General features: G+C 34.1%; 1 protein-coding gene across 5 annotated transcripts in view; it reads right to left on the bottom strand.

Annotated features, from left to right (window-relative positions):
• FERMT2 (FERM domain containing kindlin 2) overlaps positions 1-18,407 on the bottom strand; it is a 127,265-nt gene that overhangs the window by 88,703 nt on the left and 20,155 nt on the right. For all 5 annotated transcript variants that reach the window (XM_074213332.1, XM_074213333.1, XM_074213334.1 and 2 more), the window contains exon 3: positions 4,896-5,129. In XM_074213332.1, coding sequence (XP_074069433.1) covers positions 4,896-5,129 — 234 coding nt within the window. The remainder of the gene's footprint in view (positions 1-4,895; positions 5,130-18,407) is intronic.

Genomic DNA, 18,407 nt, shown 5'->3' with positions numbered 1-18,407 from the left:
ATAGCATCCAAATTCTTAAGAGGAGAAGCTGAAAGAACCTCAGGAAGACATAGACAGCAAAACTACTAGTGGGAGACCTCAACCTTCCACTCTCAGATCTAGATAAATAGAATCATAAAATAAATAAGAAAGAAGTAAAGGAGGTAAATAGATTGTTAGAAAAATGAGATATGGTAGACTTATGGAGGAAACCTGAATGGGGACAGAAAGGAATATACCTTTTTCTCTGCAGTACATGGAACTTACACAAAAACTGACCATGTACTAGGATATAAAAACCTAATGATCAATTACAGGAAGGCAGGAATAGTGAATACATGTTTCTCAGATCACAATGCAATAAAAGTCATATGCAATATTGGGCCAAGGAGATAAAGACCCAGAACAAATTGGAAACTGAATTAACTTCATTTTAAAAAATGAGAGGACCAGAAAACAAATTATAGAAAGAATTAACCATTTTATTCTAGATAATGATAATAATGAAACAACATACCAAAACCCATGGGATTCATTCAAAGCAGCTCTCAGGGGATCTCTTATAGCTTTAAATGCTTACATGAATAAATTGGAGAAAGAGGAAATCAATGAACTAAACATGCAAGTAAAAAAATTAGAGAAAGAAGAAAGCAAAAATCCAATTAAATACGAAATTAGAAATTCTAAAAATTAAAGGAGAAATTAATAAAATCAAAAGCAAAAAAACTATTGAATTAATAAATAAAACCAAAAGTTGGTATCATGAAAAAAACAATAAAATTGATCAACCTCTGGTCAATTTGATTAAAAAAAAGAAAGAAGAAAACCAAATTGCTAGTATCAAAAATGAAAAAGTTGAACTCACCTCACCACCAATGAGGAGGAAATTAAAGTAAAAATTCAAAATTATTTTGCCCAACTGTATGGCAATAAATTTGATAATCTAAGTGAAATGGATGAATATTTACAAAAATATAAGTTACCCAGGTTAAATGAAGAGGAGATTAAATACCTAAGCAACCCTATCTCAGAAAAAGAAATTCAACAAGCCATCACTGAACTCCCCAAGAAAAAATCTCCAGGGCCTGATAGATTCACAAGTGAATTCTACCAAACATTTAAGGAACAATTGGTTCCAATTCTATAAAAACTCATTGGAAAAATAGGGAAAGATGGAACTCTGCGTAACTCTTTCTAAGAAACCAATATGGTGCTGTTACCTAAACCAGGAAGAGTTAAAACAGAGAAAGAAAATTATAGACCTATCTCCCTGATGAATATAGATGCAAAAATCTTAAATACAATCTTAGCAAAATGATTACAACAAGTTATCACTACTAGGATAATACATTATGATCAAGTAGGATTTATTACAAGAATGCAAGGTTGGTTCAATATTAGAATATTAGTATTAGTATACTCAATTATCTCAACAACAAACCTATCAGAAATTATATGATCATATCAATAGATGCTGAAAAAGCTTTTGACAAAATACAGCATCCATTCCTATTAAAAACACTAGAGAGTGTAGGAATAAATGAACTGTTCCTCAGAATAATTAGCAATATCTATCTGAAAACATCAATAAGCATTATATTCAATGGGGAGAGGCTAGAGGCATTCCCAATAAGATCAGGGGTGAAACAAGTGTGCCCATTATCAAAACTATTATTCAATATTATATTAGAAATGTTAGCTTCAGCAATTAGAGAAGAAAAAATTCGAAGGAATTAGAATTGAGAAGAGACAAAACTCTCACTCTTTGCAGATGACATGATGGTCTACCTAGAGAATCCCAAGAAATCATCCAAAAAACTACTGGAAACAATCAGCAATTTTAGCAAAGTTGCAGGTTATAAAATAAACCCTCATAAATCCTCAACTTTTCTATATATGTCTAGCAATATATAGCAGGAAGAGCTAGAAAGAGAAATCCCATTCAAAGTAACATCAGACAATATAAAATACCTGGGAGTTTACTTGCCAAGACAGACTCAGAAACTTTTTGAAAACAATTATAAAACACTTCTCACACAAATTAAATCAGATTTAAATAACTGGGCAAACATCAATTGCTCATGGATAGGTAGAGCTAATATAATAAAAATAACAATTCTACCAAAACTAAACTACCTGTTTAGTGCCCTACCAATCAAAATTCCAAAAAATTACTTTAATGAGTAAGAAAAAATTGTAAGTAAATTCATATGGAGAAATAAAAAGTCAAGAATTTCCAGGAGCTAAATGAAAAAAAGTACAAAAGAAGGTGGCTTAGTTCTACCTGATCTAAAATTATATTATAAAGCATCAGTCATCAAAACTGTTTGGTACTGGCTAAGAAACAGAGTGGTGGACCAGTGGAAGAGACTAGGGGCAAAAGCAGGAGATGATTATAGTAATCTGCTGTTTGATAAACCCAAAGAGTCCATTTATTGGGATAAAAACTCCCTCTTTGATAAAAACTGCTGAGATAATTGGAAGTTAGTATGGAAGAAACTTAGATTAGACCAACAACTAACATCCTTTACCAAAATAAGATCCAAATGGTTACAGGACTTAGACATAAAAAAAAATACTATAAGCAAATTAGAATAGCAAGGACTAGTTTACCTGTCAGATCTATGGAAAGGCGAGCAGTTTATGACTAAGGAAGAGTTGGAGAACATCGCCAAAAACCCATTAGATTATTTTGATTACATTAAATTAAAAAGCTTTTGCACAGATAAAACCACTGTAACCAAGATCAAAAGAAATGTAGTAAATTAGGAAACAATCTTTACAACTAATGATTCTAACAAAGGACTCATTTCGGGGCGGCTAGGTGGCACAGTGGATAAAGCACCGGCCTTGGAGTCAGGAGTACCTGGGTTCAAATCCGGTCTCAGACACTTAATAATTACCTAGCTGTGTGACCTTGGGCAAGCCACTTAACCCCATTTGCCTTGCAAAAAACAAAACAAAAAAACAAAAAAAAACATAGGACTCATTTCTAAAACATACAGAGAACTGAGTCATATTTTTAAAACAAAAAGCCATTCCCCAATTGACAAATGGTCAAAGGATATGCAAAGGCAATTTACAGAGGAGGAGATCAAAGCAATCCATAGCCATATGAAAAATTGCTCTAAATCATTAATTATTAGAGAAATGCAAATTAAACCTTCTCTGAGGTACCACCTCACACCTCTCAGATTGGCCAATATGACCAGAAAGGAAAATGATCATTGTTGGAAGGGTTGTGGGAAATCTGGGACACTATTACACTGTTGATGGAGCTGTGAACTCATCCAACCTTTCTGGAGAGATATGCCCAAAGGACAACAAAAATGTGCATACCCTTTGACCCAATAATACCACTACTGGGTCTATACCTTGAAGAGATGATGAAAAAGGGTAAAAACATCACTTGTACAAAAATATTCATAGCAGCCCTGTTTATGGTGGCAAAGAATTGGAAATCAAATAAATGTCCTTCAATTGGGGAATGGCTTAGCAAACTGTGGTATATGTATATCATGGAACACTATTGTTCTATTAGAAACCAGGAGGGATGGGATTTCAGGGAAGCCTGGAGGGATTTGCATGAACTGATGCTGAGTGAGATGAGCAGAACCAGAAAAATACTGTATACCCTAACAGCAACATGGGAGTGATGATCAGCCTTGAGGGACTCGCTCATTCCATCAGTGCAGCAATCGGGAGCAATTTTGGGCTGTCTGTAGGGGAGAGTGCCATCTATATCCAGATAAGGAGCTGTTGAACAAAGTTCAAGGACTATTCCCTTTAATTTAGAAAAACACAGATATCTTATTGTCTGATCTTGTTACCTCTTAGACTTCTTGTCTCTTCTCTGGGGATGTGATTTCTCTCTCATCACATCCAGTTTGGATCGGGGTACAACATGGAAATGGGGTAGAGACTGACAGATTACTTTCCATGGGGGGGTGGGGGAAGTGAAGTAAGATTGGGGGAAAATTGTAAAAGTCAAATAATACCTTTAATAAAAATTAATTTAAAAAAAGTGGAGGTTCATGAGTATTATACATATCAGAGTTTTTTTGATGTATTGATGTATGTACTGATTTTTTTCCTCTTTCTGTTTTTTGGTTTAATATTGTTTGTTATATGAAATGGTTTTCTGGGAGAGGAATGCTGGAGAAAAGTATGGTGATATTAAAATGAAAAATATGTCAAATTAAAAATATAAGGAAACTGAAACTGAAAGTGATAATTTACCTCAAGTTACAGTTACTAAGGAAGAGGACCCATATGTTTTTTGTCTCCTCGGTCATTACTCTTTCTTCCATAGTATACTGAAATCCATACTATATTCTTTGATTTTTCACCCTCCTTCAATAACCATTTATCTTTTTTTTTTTTTTTTTTTTTAGGTTTTTGCCAGGCAAGTGGGGTTAAGTGGCTTACCCAAGGCCATACAGCTAGGTAATTATTAAGTGTCTGAGACCAGATTTGAACCCAGGTACTACTGACTCCAAGGCCAGTGCTTTATCCACTACGCCACCTAGCCGCCCCAACCATTTATCTTAAATTTCAATAGAGAACATAAAGGAATAGGATCAAAATCTAACACCTAAGAAAAAATATTTTTACATTTTAATTTCCTTAGGATATTTCTGAAAGGATTTCTTTTTCAAAAGTCTAGGATCCAGGCTCACAATTTCACAAGGTAGAAGTTCTCTGTATAAAATAAGTGTCAGAGAATTATCTGGATCACTGAGAAAATAAATGATGGTTCTATCATGAAAGGCAAGACTTGAACTAAGTTTTCACTGGCTTTCTGTGTACTGTTCCATACTACTTCTCATTTAAAATGATGACAAATATCACTCAGCAGACAAATACAGATGCTGATATTCAGGGCATTTTAAACAAAGAAACGAAGTGATACTTACTAAAAGTCTTACAGATGTCAGAAACAGCTTTGAACACTCTATCTGAGAAATTCACTTTCACCTTCACATACTTCATATTTGGGAGTTGTAGGCGAAGCAGTTTGTGCTGAGGTGTGAACTGAAGTTTAGCATCAGCTTGTATACCATACTTATCCAAGGTCCAATGAGTCTTGAGGAGCCAAGTTCTTTTCTTCTCCCACCACAAGGCATGATCTGACCAATCTTTTTTTACATCTAGAAAATTAAAATATATGTAAGATATGTAAGATCACTGAGGTCATTTCATATAAGAGAAATCAAAGTCTCAGAAAAATAACTTTAAAAGTCTCACTCACACCCCTGATGATAGTTTATATAAAGTTATGTAAAGTATATTTTCTTCACAACAATCCTATGAGGCAGGAAGAGCAAGAACAATCCTCATTTAACATGATGAAACTGAAGCCTGTCCAGAATCATAATCCTCCAAAATGTTAGGTAGGAGAATAAAAGCTAGATTTTCCTGATTCCAAGTCTAGAGTACCTACTAGGGACAGGGCTTAGCAGTATCTTCTTTTGTTTTACAACATACTTATGAATCTCAAATTTTCTCAGCATATATCCACCTGATCAGGTTCTTTCTATAACTTTGTAGAATTAAGACTCAAGTTAGCTATGAGATTCTTTGAACATAGTTATCTAAGTCTCAAACTTTAGCCACATGTACATTCATACATTTTTTAAAAAGGTCAAATATATTTTACATGAAAATGGACTGAAAATTCAATCCAGTACCTATAAAGATCAATAATATATGCTAGTGGGCTGCCTTATGAAAGTGAAAAGAAGCAGGCATTTATGAGCATGTGTGGGCACATGTGTGTATATATTCCTGTTCAAATACTTGTGATTATGGAACACATATACATTTCAACTTAATTACTTTAAAGGAACTTTAAAAACATATGTTGCTGTTCTATTGTTTCAGTCACGTACAATTCTTTGTGACTCCATTTGGAGTTTTCTTCAAAAGATACTCTGGCTTAATTTACTGATGAGGAAACTGACCTACACAAAGTAAATGACATGCCCATGGTCATACAACTAATAAGTCATATCTGAGAACATATTAAATTCAGGTCTTCCTGACTTTAGGCCTAATGGTCTATCCACTGTACCACACAGTGCATAAAGAACATAATTTAATCAAGAAAATGAAATTTCCCAAACTTACTTCACCAAAGGATACAGATATATACACAACATCCATATTCCTTTTCCCAAATACTACTGACATAAAAGGCAATAACAATAAAAGAGATTTTTTAACTATTTAACAGCTTTGTGTCATCAAATGAAATAAAATATAGAAAAGCAAGCAACTTTGCACAATCTTGGAAAAAGCAAATCACTATTTAAGATCTAATTTTTTAAAGTGGCAATAGAAATACTTTAATTTGTATGTGCTCCACTTGAAGATGGGAGTGAGAAAGGGAGTGATAGAGGGCAGGTGAGACTCCACCAATATCTCATTATGTTTAAAAATGAATTTATATCTTTTCCCAAAAACTTTCTCATTTCTGTGTCACCACTATCCTTCCATTTATCCAAGTTCACAAATACTAAATCATGGAGTCTTCTCTCTCTTACTCTACAACCTATTAATTGCCATGTATTGTTAATTCTATCCTCATACTTAATAGACTTTTCCCCTTTTCTACCTACACTCATATATAAGTCATCACTTAGGTTTCCTCAACTCTCAACTGGACTAACTGCAAGTTTCTAATTGATCTCCCTACTCTATAATGTATTCTCCACAGAGATGTCTAAATGATTTTCCTAAAACATATTTGTGACTATATTACAACTCCTGATCAAAAAGCTCTAGGACAAAATGCCATGGCACTCAAAGGCCTTCATAATCTGGCTCCAGTCCAGTTTTCCAGGCTTACTGCTCTCCCTGAACATATAATATTCTATCTCCTGTCTCCATGACTTTGTGACAAGGACCAAATTTCTGTCTTCAAATTTTAGAAAGGTTCTCATGTGGAAGATACATAATAAATAAGGGAATTTTTGAGGGAGAAGAGAAAAGCTCGTACTTCAAATAACTTCATACTTCAAAATAGCGATTCCCACATTCATTCTTTGATAACTTTTGGGGTGGCCAGATGGCGTAGTGGATAGAGCACCAGCCCTGGAGTCAGGAGTACCTGAGTTCAAACCTGGCCTCAGACACTTAATAATTACCTAGCTTTGTGACCTTGGACAAGTCACTTAACCCCACTGCCTAAAAAACACACTCAAAAAAATTACCTCATTCTTTGATAACTTTAGCCAAAACTGTCAGCCTCAAAACATACACATCCATACTGCTCCCAGATTTCAGGATTCTAGGACTTCTAGAAAATTTAGGCTATCTCTAGTGATTTAAAGATCTCCAGTATTTGGGATAAGTCTTCTAAGGAAATTTTATGGAATACTCATAAATGATGGTATTTACTGATTTATTTCAATGGGAGGTTCAGATTTTGCTTTTGCGTTTAAGTGGAAAATCATCTAATTAGTAACTATTGAAAACTTAAACTATGCAATTTTTTTCTAGACTTTAGTTAGAAAACTTACTCATTTTGTTCAAAATAATTTAAGAAGTTAGATTACTTAGGGAAAACATTTAAGCACTTAAAAATGTAGGCAAAATAGCAACTAACAGTTCTAAGTTTTCAAAATAAAATGCAGAACATTCTACTGAATTAAGATGTCACTTTCTCCATAAATCTTGCCCTGATTTTCCCCTTCCCATATGAAAATTCAATTCAGTATTGTGTTTAATGACAACAACAGTAACATATAGAATACTAGTAACATTGGAGATAACAAAGAGAAGCTCATTAAATTCTAGGTAAATAAATTCAAGATAATTTGATGAGAGAAATAGCACTGAGAAAAATTAGAATAGATCTACCCTAGATAACACTTGAACTGAACCTTGAAGAAAGGTAAAGATTCTAAGAGAAAGAAATGAGTGCATATTGAATGCATAAAAGTATTTGTGTGCCAATTTGGATCAAGGTACAACATGGAAACAAAGTAAAGACTAACAGAGTGCTATCTGTGGGGGGGGAAGCAAGATTGGAGGAAAATTGTAAAACTCAAATAATAACTTTAATAAAAATAAATTTAAAAAAAAGTATTTGTGTGCATAGCAGCTAGGTGGCAATGTGGATACTATCAGGCCTAGAGTTGGGAAAATGCAGTTCAAATATAATCTTAGACACAATAGCTGGACAAGTCACTTGTCTCCATTTCCTCTTCTGGAAAATGGTACTTACCTCCCAGAGTTGTAAAGATTAAATGAAAATTATATTTGTAAACCTTAAAGAACTAAATTAAAGCTAGCAAGTTAGTTATTATCCTCACTATTGGGTTGAAAATACTTCTTTGTATTCATCCTCCCTCCTTGCCCCAGTGAATTATCTCATTGTAAAAACAACTGACCTGGAAAATAGATCCAGTAGAAATATTTTAAGAATTATTGGATGACCTGAAAGGCATGATCAAAAAAAAGAGCCCAAGGGGGCAGCTAGGTGGTACAGTGGATAGAGCACCTGCCCTGGAGTCAGGAGTACCTGAGTTCAAATCCAGCCTCAGGGGCAAGCCACTTAACCCCATTGCCTAGCAAAAAATAAAAAAATTAAATTAAATTTAAAAAAGAGCCCAGGTATCATATTGCAAGGAATTATAAAGGAAAATAGTCCAACATCTTAGCTTCAGAAGGTAAAATAGTAATTGAGAATTCACCAATCAGCTCCTGAAAGTGATCTCAAAATTTAAATTCCCAGTAATTTATTAAATTCCAGAGTTCCTAGGTAAAGGAGAAAATACCAGAAACAGCCAGAAAGGAATCTTTTTTATACTATGGAACCACAATTGGATTCATACAAGTTTCAGCAGCAACCAAAATAAAGTAGAGGGTTTGGAAACATCATGAAATTAGAAGAGACTAAGATAACTAAATGATAATAAAAACTGGATTCTGTGTAAATAAGAATTCTAGTGTAAATAAGAATTCTAGCGAGAGGTTCTAAATTGGTGGAGTAGTAGGAAATGATATGAAGAATTCCTCTCTATAAATCTCCTCAGACCAAATCTAGATTGAATTTTAATATAAGAAAATAAAAAAATGAATGAGTCATTTATTTATCATAGTTTGACAAGAAGAAGATATGTGAACACTGGACAGGGTCAAGTCAGGAGAAGGCTGTATTCAGTGCATTCAAGTACTCAAGGAGAGGCTGTGAACCACAGGCAAGAGGCAATTAAGACTCATGCCAGGGTACTATGAATGGGCAGTTTTGCCATCTATTCTCCAGTTCCATGTCACAGATCCAGGGCAGACTGAGAAGGGAATCTGTGCATGGGAGTGGTGTTCTTGGGTACGAAGTGCCTTGGTGGTATGCCAAAAAAGGGAGGAAATTTAGAAGCCAGTATCAACAGTGTGGCTCAGATGTCAGGCATAGAGCAGTCTCATTTCTAACATTTAGCCCAGGCCATATTGGAATAATCAAAGCAGAAATCACAGATCAAAGTGGAATCTAGTCCATGGATCTGAACTAACAGAGCTTTAATGGAGGGACTAAGATAAGTGAAACAGCAATCAGACCCTTGATCAGATCACATTGGGAGCATGTCACTGAATTTTACTAAGGTGGCTAACCTTTTATCTGCATAGCCCTTAACTTAAGGATATTATACATTACCTGCTGTTGCTGTTGCTTGCTCTCCATATGCTAAACAAGTAACTAGAAAAGGCGATTCTTTTATATAATAACATACCTAATATCCTATACATTTGAATTAAACCACTTCCAAAAATTAGCTATTTTATGGGGTTAATTTTATCATTGTTTTTATGAAATCAACTCTATTAAACTCAAATTCAATCCAACTTTGCCCTTTTAAATATTTATAAAAGATTACATTTTAACTACTCTTTCCTCTAAGTCTTTCAATACTTTTTCCCCAAAAGTTAAGATTCTGACCAAATATCTTGTGGCTATACAGCAGATTAAAGGGAGATAAACAGTGCTAGGATACAGAAGAAAAACAGACACCTAATGTGCAAATCCTGAGGAAGACAGTGACCTCCAACAATTCCAGGTAAAAACCAAAGAAGATTAAAAAAACCATGGCTGCAAGGATAAGGATATCTGGAAGAAATGAAATAAGAAATGCACAATGGAGCAGTAAAGAATGGTTAGGAGAATGAATATCTTTGAATTTTTGGTAAAATAAATAAAACAGGGGCAGCTAGGTGGCATAATAGATAAAGCACCGGCCCTGGAGTCAGGAGTACCTGGGTTCAAATCCAGTCTCAGACACTTAATAATTAATTACCTAGCTGTGTGGCCTTGGGCAAGCCACTTAACCCCGTTTGCCTTGCAAAAACCTAAAAAAATAAAAAAATAAATAAAACAAAACAACTTCACTCAGAACTAAATGCCCTGAAAATTAAAATGTTGGGGGGCAGGAGTAAAAGTGTATGGACAGACAAAAAAAACCCAAACAAGAAAATGTAGGAAATAATATCAACACTTATTCTAGTAGAGAACTGTGTCATTATTTTAAAATCATTACCAAAAAATAATGGATAACATGCATATTATTATTTTAATTATCATAATAATTTTTAAATTAAACTACCCAGGATTCTTAGAAAAAAATGAAATTATAAAAGAATCCAAAGACTATTTCCTGAAACTCCAAAATGAAAACTCCCAGGAACCTCACAGCCAAAATCCAGAGTTATAGATCAAAGAAATATATATACTATAAGCAGCCAAAAAACCAAAGATTTCAGGTACCAAGGAGATAGGAGAACTTAAAATGATGTTAAAAAGACAAAAAAAATAAAAGTTTACTCAGGGGAAGAACTAAATATAATCCTATAGGGATGGGAATAAGTTGAGGTTCCTATCATTCTTAATGAAAAAGACCAGAACTGAGTAGTCATTTTAAAAGAAAATGCAAGTGCCAAGAAAGACAAAGTGCCATGGAAAGACATATATATTTTTTTTAGGATAAAGAGATCTAAATGGAAATGAATTGTAGGAAACAAATGTCTTTTCAAAATGCTAATATCTTTAAGGTGAAATGACAAAGGGCTTGTGGGTAGTTTTGTTTTATTGTGATGGAAAAAAATGGGAGGGGCAGGAGATTATACTGGAAAAGAAAAGAGGTAGGGGAGAGAAATGGCTATCACATAAGTATTTAAATATAGAGGAAAGGAAGGGGGGGAACCAGCAACCATACACCTCAATTATGCCTAAATGATATAAAGGAATATTGAAAACAATTGCATGTGGGCACACAGGCACAAAGTTTGGTAAAGAAATACATTCACCTCAAAGGAGAAATAGGAAGGGACAGATATTAGAGGAAGAGGGGGGTCTAAGAGAAAGGAAGGGATAGAAAAAGTATGATCATAAGCAGAGCAAACTTTAAAAGGAGAATGTGAAAGAGGGAAAGAAAGAGTTAAAGCCTGGAAACAGGGACAAGGAAAGAAAAAATGTAACAGAAAATAAATCAATTCTTTTATAAATAACAAGCATCACAGAAACTCCTCTTTTTACCACTGTCTAATCTGTAAAGTAGGGAAAACTAGATGACCAGATCTGGAGTAAGGAAGACTTATCTTCTTGCGTTCAAATCTAACCTCAGACCAATGAGACTGCAAGTCACTTTGCCTCATTTCCAAATCTATAAAATGAAATGGAGAAAGATATGATACAAAGTTTAAGCATCCGGTGAGCTTAAAAAAGGTGTGGGTGTGTGGGGAGGTGGTGGCAATTATTTCAAATAAGAATAAAGTATACATAGATTTTTTTTTTAAATGGTGGGGAAATTATATTAGATAACAAAGAATATTACTAGGTACTTACTACATAAGAACCAAACTGCAAAGCATCTTAATAGTTAAAGGAAAAATTTAAGTGAATTTAGGGAAAAATAGGTAGTAAAATTAAAACATAGGAGAAACCACAGTATACTAGCTTTCAGGCCTAGCCTGAAAAAGACAAAAAATTAAGAAACTGGACAGAACTTTAGAAAAATCAGAAACGACAGGTCCTTAACTTACTGAATGAAAACTGAAAGGAATGGTAACATAATTCTCAATTGTCCATCATACGTTTATGTGAGGAATGAAGGGCATTATTGGTCTTCACGGGGTGTGGAGAGGGACCCCTTTGAAATCCATTACAAAGGGGGGAATGGCCCCAGCCAGTCACAAAACTGGAAGAGTTCTCCTAATCCCATTCCAAAAATGACAAATTAGATTAGAAGAAACTAGTCCTTAACTGGTCCAGAGTAATCTAGAGTCTTGATCTTCTCCTTTGCACATGCTCAAAGAGATCTATTTGTTCTTGCTCATTAATATAATGAGCAGGGTGGGAAAATATATAGGAACCAATATATCAATTAGATTTGTGACCCCAGCCTATGATTAGCATGAAGGGGCAGAAACAAAGTCTTTCAAAGTGCATAAAAGAGCTTGTATGTTGGGATTTCTCTGCCCCTCTCTCCCACCATGAGAGGTGTGCCATCTTGTTAAGCTATCTTAATAAAAACCATTTTAATCACTCTGGACTAAGTATTCTTGAGCCACTTACTTTACAAAAAAATCATTTAGGGGCAGCTAGGTAGTGCAGTGGCTAGAGCAACAGCACTGGAATCAGGAGGACCTGAGTTCAAGTGTGACCTCAGACACTTAATTACTTATATGTATGACTTAACCCCATTGCCTTGCAAAAAAAAAATCAATCATTTATTAAGACATCACCAAAAAAAAAAAGATAAAATAGCAGAAATACTAGACAAAACTTTTATGTATCACCATATAATAAAAAGTATATTCAAGGGCCCTTAAAGAATCAATTAATTGCCTTAAATAAGTAAAATTTAAAAAAAAGAAAAACTAAATAACTAAAATCACGTAAAAATAAAAAACAGGTAAATAAAAAATAAGAGACAAGAGAAAATTTCATTAACAAAAAGGCCAAACTTGAAACAACATGCAAGTAAAACAAATTGAGGGAAATGTATCTTTAAAAAAACCCAATAGGGACAGTCATTCTATTTGTATCCCTAGTACCTGGTGAGTGGGATAAAGTCTGAGATTTTTTCAGTAGAATATTATAGATTGGAGAATAGTTAACTATGTGCTCCTCCTCCCTTGACAAAGCAACCTCTGGGATACTGGTGAAGAGTCAACTGACCACACTTTACTGAAGTCCAGATGACCATTCAATCCCTGGGGCTGAAGAGATAATCTGGTTTTGGTTTGAATTTTATGCTCTTTTCCCTAGATTAGCTTGCCTGTCTAGATTGTAAAACCACATTCTTGGGCCTTTTGCTTTTGCCTCAATCTCTGTAATGGATTGTGGCCCTTTCCTCCAGAATGAATAAAGCTTTCCCTTCATACCTTGAGAAATCTCCAAAATTTATTTAAGTGGCATTTGTCCCACACAGTGGCACATAAGTGTTCAGTAAGTGTTATATTTGTTTATATAAATAAAACAGTAAAGGAGAACCAATTATGATTGTTTTTACCTCTTCTGTTCTAAACATAGTATTATAGTTCTTCAGTTTATTTCTTTAAAGTTGGTCCTGACTATGCCCAAAGGGCAACAAAAATGTGCACACCCTTTGATCCAGCAATGCCACTGCTGGGTCTATTATCCTGAAGATATGATGAAAAAGGGTAAAAACATCACTTGTACAAAAATATTCATAGCAGCCCTGTTTATGGTGGCAAAGAATTGGAAATTAAGTAAATGTCCTTCAATTGGGGAATGGCTTAGCAAACTGTGGTATATGTATGTCATGGAACACTATTGTTCTATTAGAAACCAGGAGGGATGGAATTTCAGGGAAGCCTGGAGGGATCTGCATGAACTGATGCTGAGTGAGATGAGCAGAACCAGAAGAACACTGTACACCCTAACAGTAACATGGGGGTGATGATTAACCTCGATGATGGACACGCTTATTTCATCAGGGACAATTTTGGGCTGTCTGCAATGGAGAATATCATCTGTATCCAGATAAAGAACCGTGGAGTTTGAACAAGTTCAAGGACTATTCCCTTTAATTTAGGGGAAAAAACCTGCTATCTTGTTGTCTGATCTCGTTATCTCTTATACTTTATGTTTCTTCTTTAAGGATATGATTTCTCTCTCATCACACTCAATTTGGATCAATATACAACATGGAAACAATGTAAAGACCGACAAATTGCTTTCTGTGGGGGGGGGGGCTGGGGAGAGGAAGTGAGATTGGGGGGGAAAAATTGCAAAATTCAAAATAAAATCTTAAAAAAAAAAGTTGATCCTGTTCCTTCTTTTAGCTCTTCTTTACTCTTCAACTCTGATTCCTTCTTTTTGTTTATACAATCCTTTCCTTTTACAAGTTCAAGTTCCTTTTTCTCTCTGCTTTCATCTTGTTTTATATATCTCTTCCCTTCTTCCCCCTATCTCCCCTCAATCAAATAGATTCCCTCTACTCCTGCCTTTCAGAAGTTCTATTCATTTGTGTTTTAAATTTTTTGGCAACCCTTTACAAAAAGGGATTTCTTTCACTCTTCTTTATCCACATTCTGCTTACTCTAGACCCTCATTCTCTGATTCTAAAATTATCTGGTCTATTTCTATTTTTCAAGCAATCAAAGCTTTTAAGGTATCCATCCTAGGATCTCTTCTCTAGGCAGCTTATCTTTATGCTTGCTGTAATTTTCCTAATAAATTTATTCTTTTTTTACCCTTGTACTCTGGGGACAATGACCTGTTCACCAAAACGAACCCAGAAAACCCTATCCAATAATAAGTATCCAATAATTGGGCTGAATAAATAAAAATCTATCAAACATTTAATCAATTCATTTACAAAAATTAGTAAATTTCTGAGGGCCCCAAAAACCTAAATTTCATCTAAAATACATTTTGTCCAGTAACCAGACATTGCTTAAAGTTCAAATCTATGCCTGCAATTTCTAGTAAAGGGAGGCCCCTTACTTGTTTACATTACTTATATAGAGCTCAGTAAACTGCCTGGCACATAGTTGGCCCTTAATAAACATTTGACTGACTAATTTATTGAAATTTATTGAATTGACATTTATTTATTAACATTTATTGACTAATGGCATCATGAATTTTTATAGTATTGTATATATACATACCTTCCACAAAGTAAGCTGAAATTATTCTCCAAATTAGTAAACTGCATTTTTGAGCTGCTGTGACACACATATACATACAAATATTTGATATTTATATATATAAACATACAAACATACCACTGATTTGCATTTCCAAAATTTGCTAGGGGAAAAAGAAATGTATTTTCTATAACAAGAACTGTGTTAAGTGCTTTACAAATATTTTATTTTCTCCTCACACAACTTTAGGCAATAGATGCTATTATTATCTCCATTTTATAATTGAGGTGACTGGCTTTTATAAAACTCCATTTCCGGCAATAAACACCCCACTATTTCCTTGCAAATTCTATGCCGCTCTGGACACCTAGGTATTTAGGTAGTATATGATGAATGATCTTGGCCACCCGTTCTCCTGTTTACACACGCTGGGTAAATGTTACCTTAACCCAGGTATTGTGTAACCCAAGTAGAATTGTGAAATGATACAACAGTTCTGGAGGGTAATTTGTAACTAAATCCAAATGACAACCAAACTGTGATCCAGCATTAGGATAGGGAAAAGGATCTTCATATGCAAAAATACTCATAACAGTCCTTTTCCTGGGGAAAAATATTGGAAATTGAGGGAAATGTCCATCAATTGAAGAAGAGCTGAATAAGAAATGAATACGCTTATTTCAGAAAAAATTGCGAAGATTCAAAGTGAAATAAGCAGAACCAGAAAAACATTGTATACAGTATAAGCTACTTTGTGTGACGATGAACTATGAATAACTTAGCTCTTCTTAGTAACATGAAAATCCAAGACAACTATAATGGACTCATGATGATCCTGAATTGATGAACTCAGAATGTAAAGCACACATTTATCACCAACTTTCTTTTTTTCATGTTTGTTTTTCCTTTTGATCTGTTGCTTCTTTCACGACTGTGACTAATATGGAAATATGCTTTATATAATTGCCTATATCAAACTGCCAACCATTTAGAAAGAGAGGAAGAAGAAAAATATGTAACTCAAAATAGTGTAAAAATAAATGCTAAAAGAACCAGGAGAACACTGTATACATTAACAGAAACATTTGTGAGATATAATCACCTATGATGGACATAGCTCCTTTCAAAGGATAATCCTGAGATCTGATATAGAAAATGCCATTCACATCCAGAGAAAGAACTATCGAGTCTTGAATGCAGAATACTGTCTGTTCACTTTTTAAAACCTCTTGTTTTTTTCCTCTCTCATGGTTTTCCCCCCTTAGTTCTAATTCTTCTCTTGCAATAAACCTAATGTGGAAATATATTAAACATGACTGCACAAGTACAACCTATATCACATTGTTCACTGTCATGGGGAGGGTGGGGAGGGAAAGGACTGATGCAGAAAATAGGGGAACTCATAAGCTTGCAAAAAGATAAATATCTGTATCTAATTGGAAAATAAAGACTTTGTAAAAAGTGAATACTAAAAAAATTGTCTTGACATATAATTGGGGGGAGGAATTAAATACTATTTAAAAATTTTAAAAAAGACTAATCCTTCCCTGAACACCCTTCCACTGATTCTCTCTTCTGCCAGTTCCCTGTTGAGATATATATTTTTGTATTTAACTGTGTATGTGTATATCTGACCCAGTTGACAGTGAGATTCAAGTGTCAGCCCCTAATTCATATCTGTACAAATGTACAGATAATTTTCCTTAATCATCCTTCTCCCTCTTATCTAGTAGGAAACATTTTTTCCCTTCTCTTTCCATTCTTCCTTTAAGATCAAGACATACCAGAACTTCTTCCAATCCTTTACACCTCTATGACCCCTGATGATTCTAGGACATAATTATCATCTCCTCAAATAAGAATGTAAGCAGTTTAGCCTTGTTTAGTTTTATAATTGTCCATTTATGTTTTTATTTTTCTGTTTCTCTTAACTCAAGAATATCAGAGTTCTTACTCATTTCTACTCTTTGTATCAGGAATGCTTGGAAATGCTCTATTTCTTTAAAAATCCATTCTTGAGGCAGCTAGGTGGTGCAGTGGATACAGCACTGGTCCTGGAGTCAGGAGTACCTGAGTTCAAATCCGGCCTCAGACACTTAATAATTACCTAGCTGTGTGGCCTTGGGCAAACCACTTAACCCCACTGCCTTGAAAAAAAAAACTAAAAGAAAAATGAAGAGTGAATAAGGAACTATTTTGTTCAAGTGTAAGCTGATAAACTTGACAATCAAAATCATATTAACAGAAGAGGAAATAAAATATTTAAATAACCTCATTTTAGGAAAAAAAACTGAACAAGTCATCAAGGAACTCTCTAATAAAAATCTCCAGAGTCAGATGGATTTGCAAATGAATTCTACCTAACATATAAAGATCAATTTATTCCAATACTATATAATCTACTTGGGAAAACAGGAGGAAAAAGTCCTACCACATAACTTTTATGAAACAAATATTGTACTGATAGCTAAACCAGGAAGAGCCAAAACACAGAAAGAAAATTACAGACCAATTTCCCTAATGAGTATTGATGCAAAAAATTGAAATAAAATATTATTTGCAAAGAAATTACAGTAATTTATCACCAGGATAATAATACAGTATGATCAGATGGCATTTATACTAGGAATGCAGGGTTGGTTCAATATTAATAAACAATCAACATAATTGACCATATCAGTAACAAAACTAACAGAAATTGTATCATTATCTCAATAGATATTGAAAAAGCATTTCACAAAACAGCATCCATTTCTCTTAAAACACTAGAGAAAATATGAATAAATAGAGTTTTCCTTAAAATGATAAGCAATCTATCCAAAACCATCCACAAGCAAAATCTGTAATGGGGATAAAATTGCAATATTTCCGATAAGATTGGTGGTGAAACAAGGATGCTCATTATCACCACTACTATTCAATACTGTATTAGAAATTTCAGCTTTAGCAATAAGAGATGAAAAAGAAATTGAAGGGACTAGAATAGGCAGTGAGAAAACAAAACTTTCACTCTAAACTTTCACTTTAGCAAAGCAGCTGGTTAAAAAACAAACCCAACTATCAGCATTTAGAAATAACCAATACACCCCAAGAACAAGAGATAGAAAGAGAAATTTCACTTAAAGCAACTGTAAACAACATAAAATACACAATCTACCTCCTAAGATAACCAAAAACTATATGAACACAATTACAAAATACTTTTCTCACTAAATAGGAAAAATGTAAATTGCTCATGACAATTCTATCCAAATTAAATTACTTATAGTGCCATATCAAACTACCAAAAAAGTTATTTTACAAAACTAGAAAAA

This window comes from Macrotis lagotis, chromosome 1, assembly GCF_037893015.1.
Source record: "Macrotis lagotis isolate mMagLag1 chromosome 1, bilby.v1.9.chrom.fasta, whole genome shotgun sequence".
NCBI lineage: Eukaryota > Metazoa > Chordata > Mammalia > Peramelemorphia > Peramelidae > Macrotis > Macrotis lagotis.
This window is presented reverse-complemented; position numbering and strand designations above follow the sequence as displayed.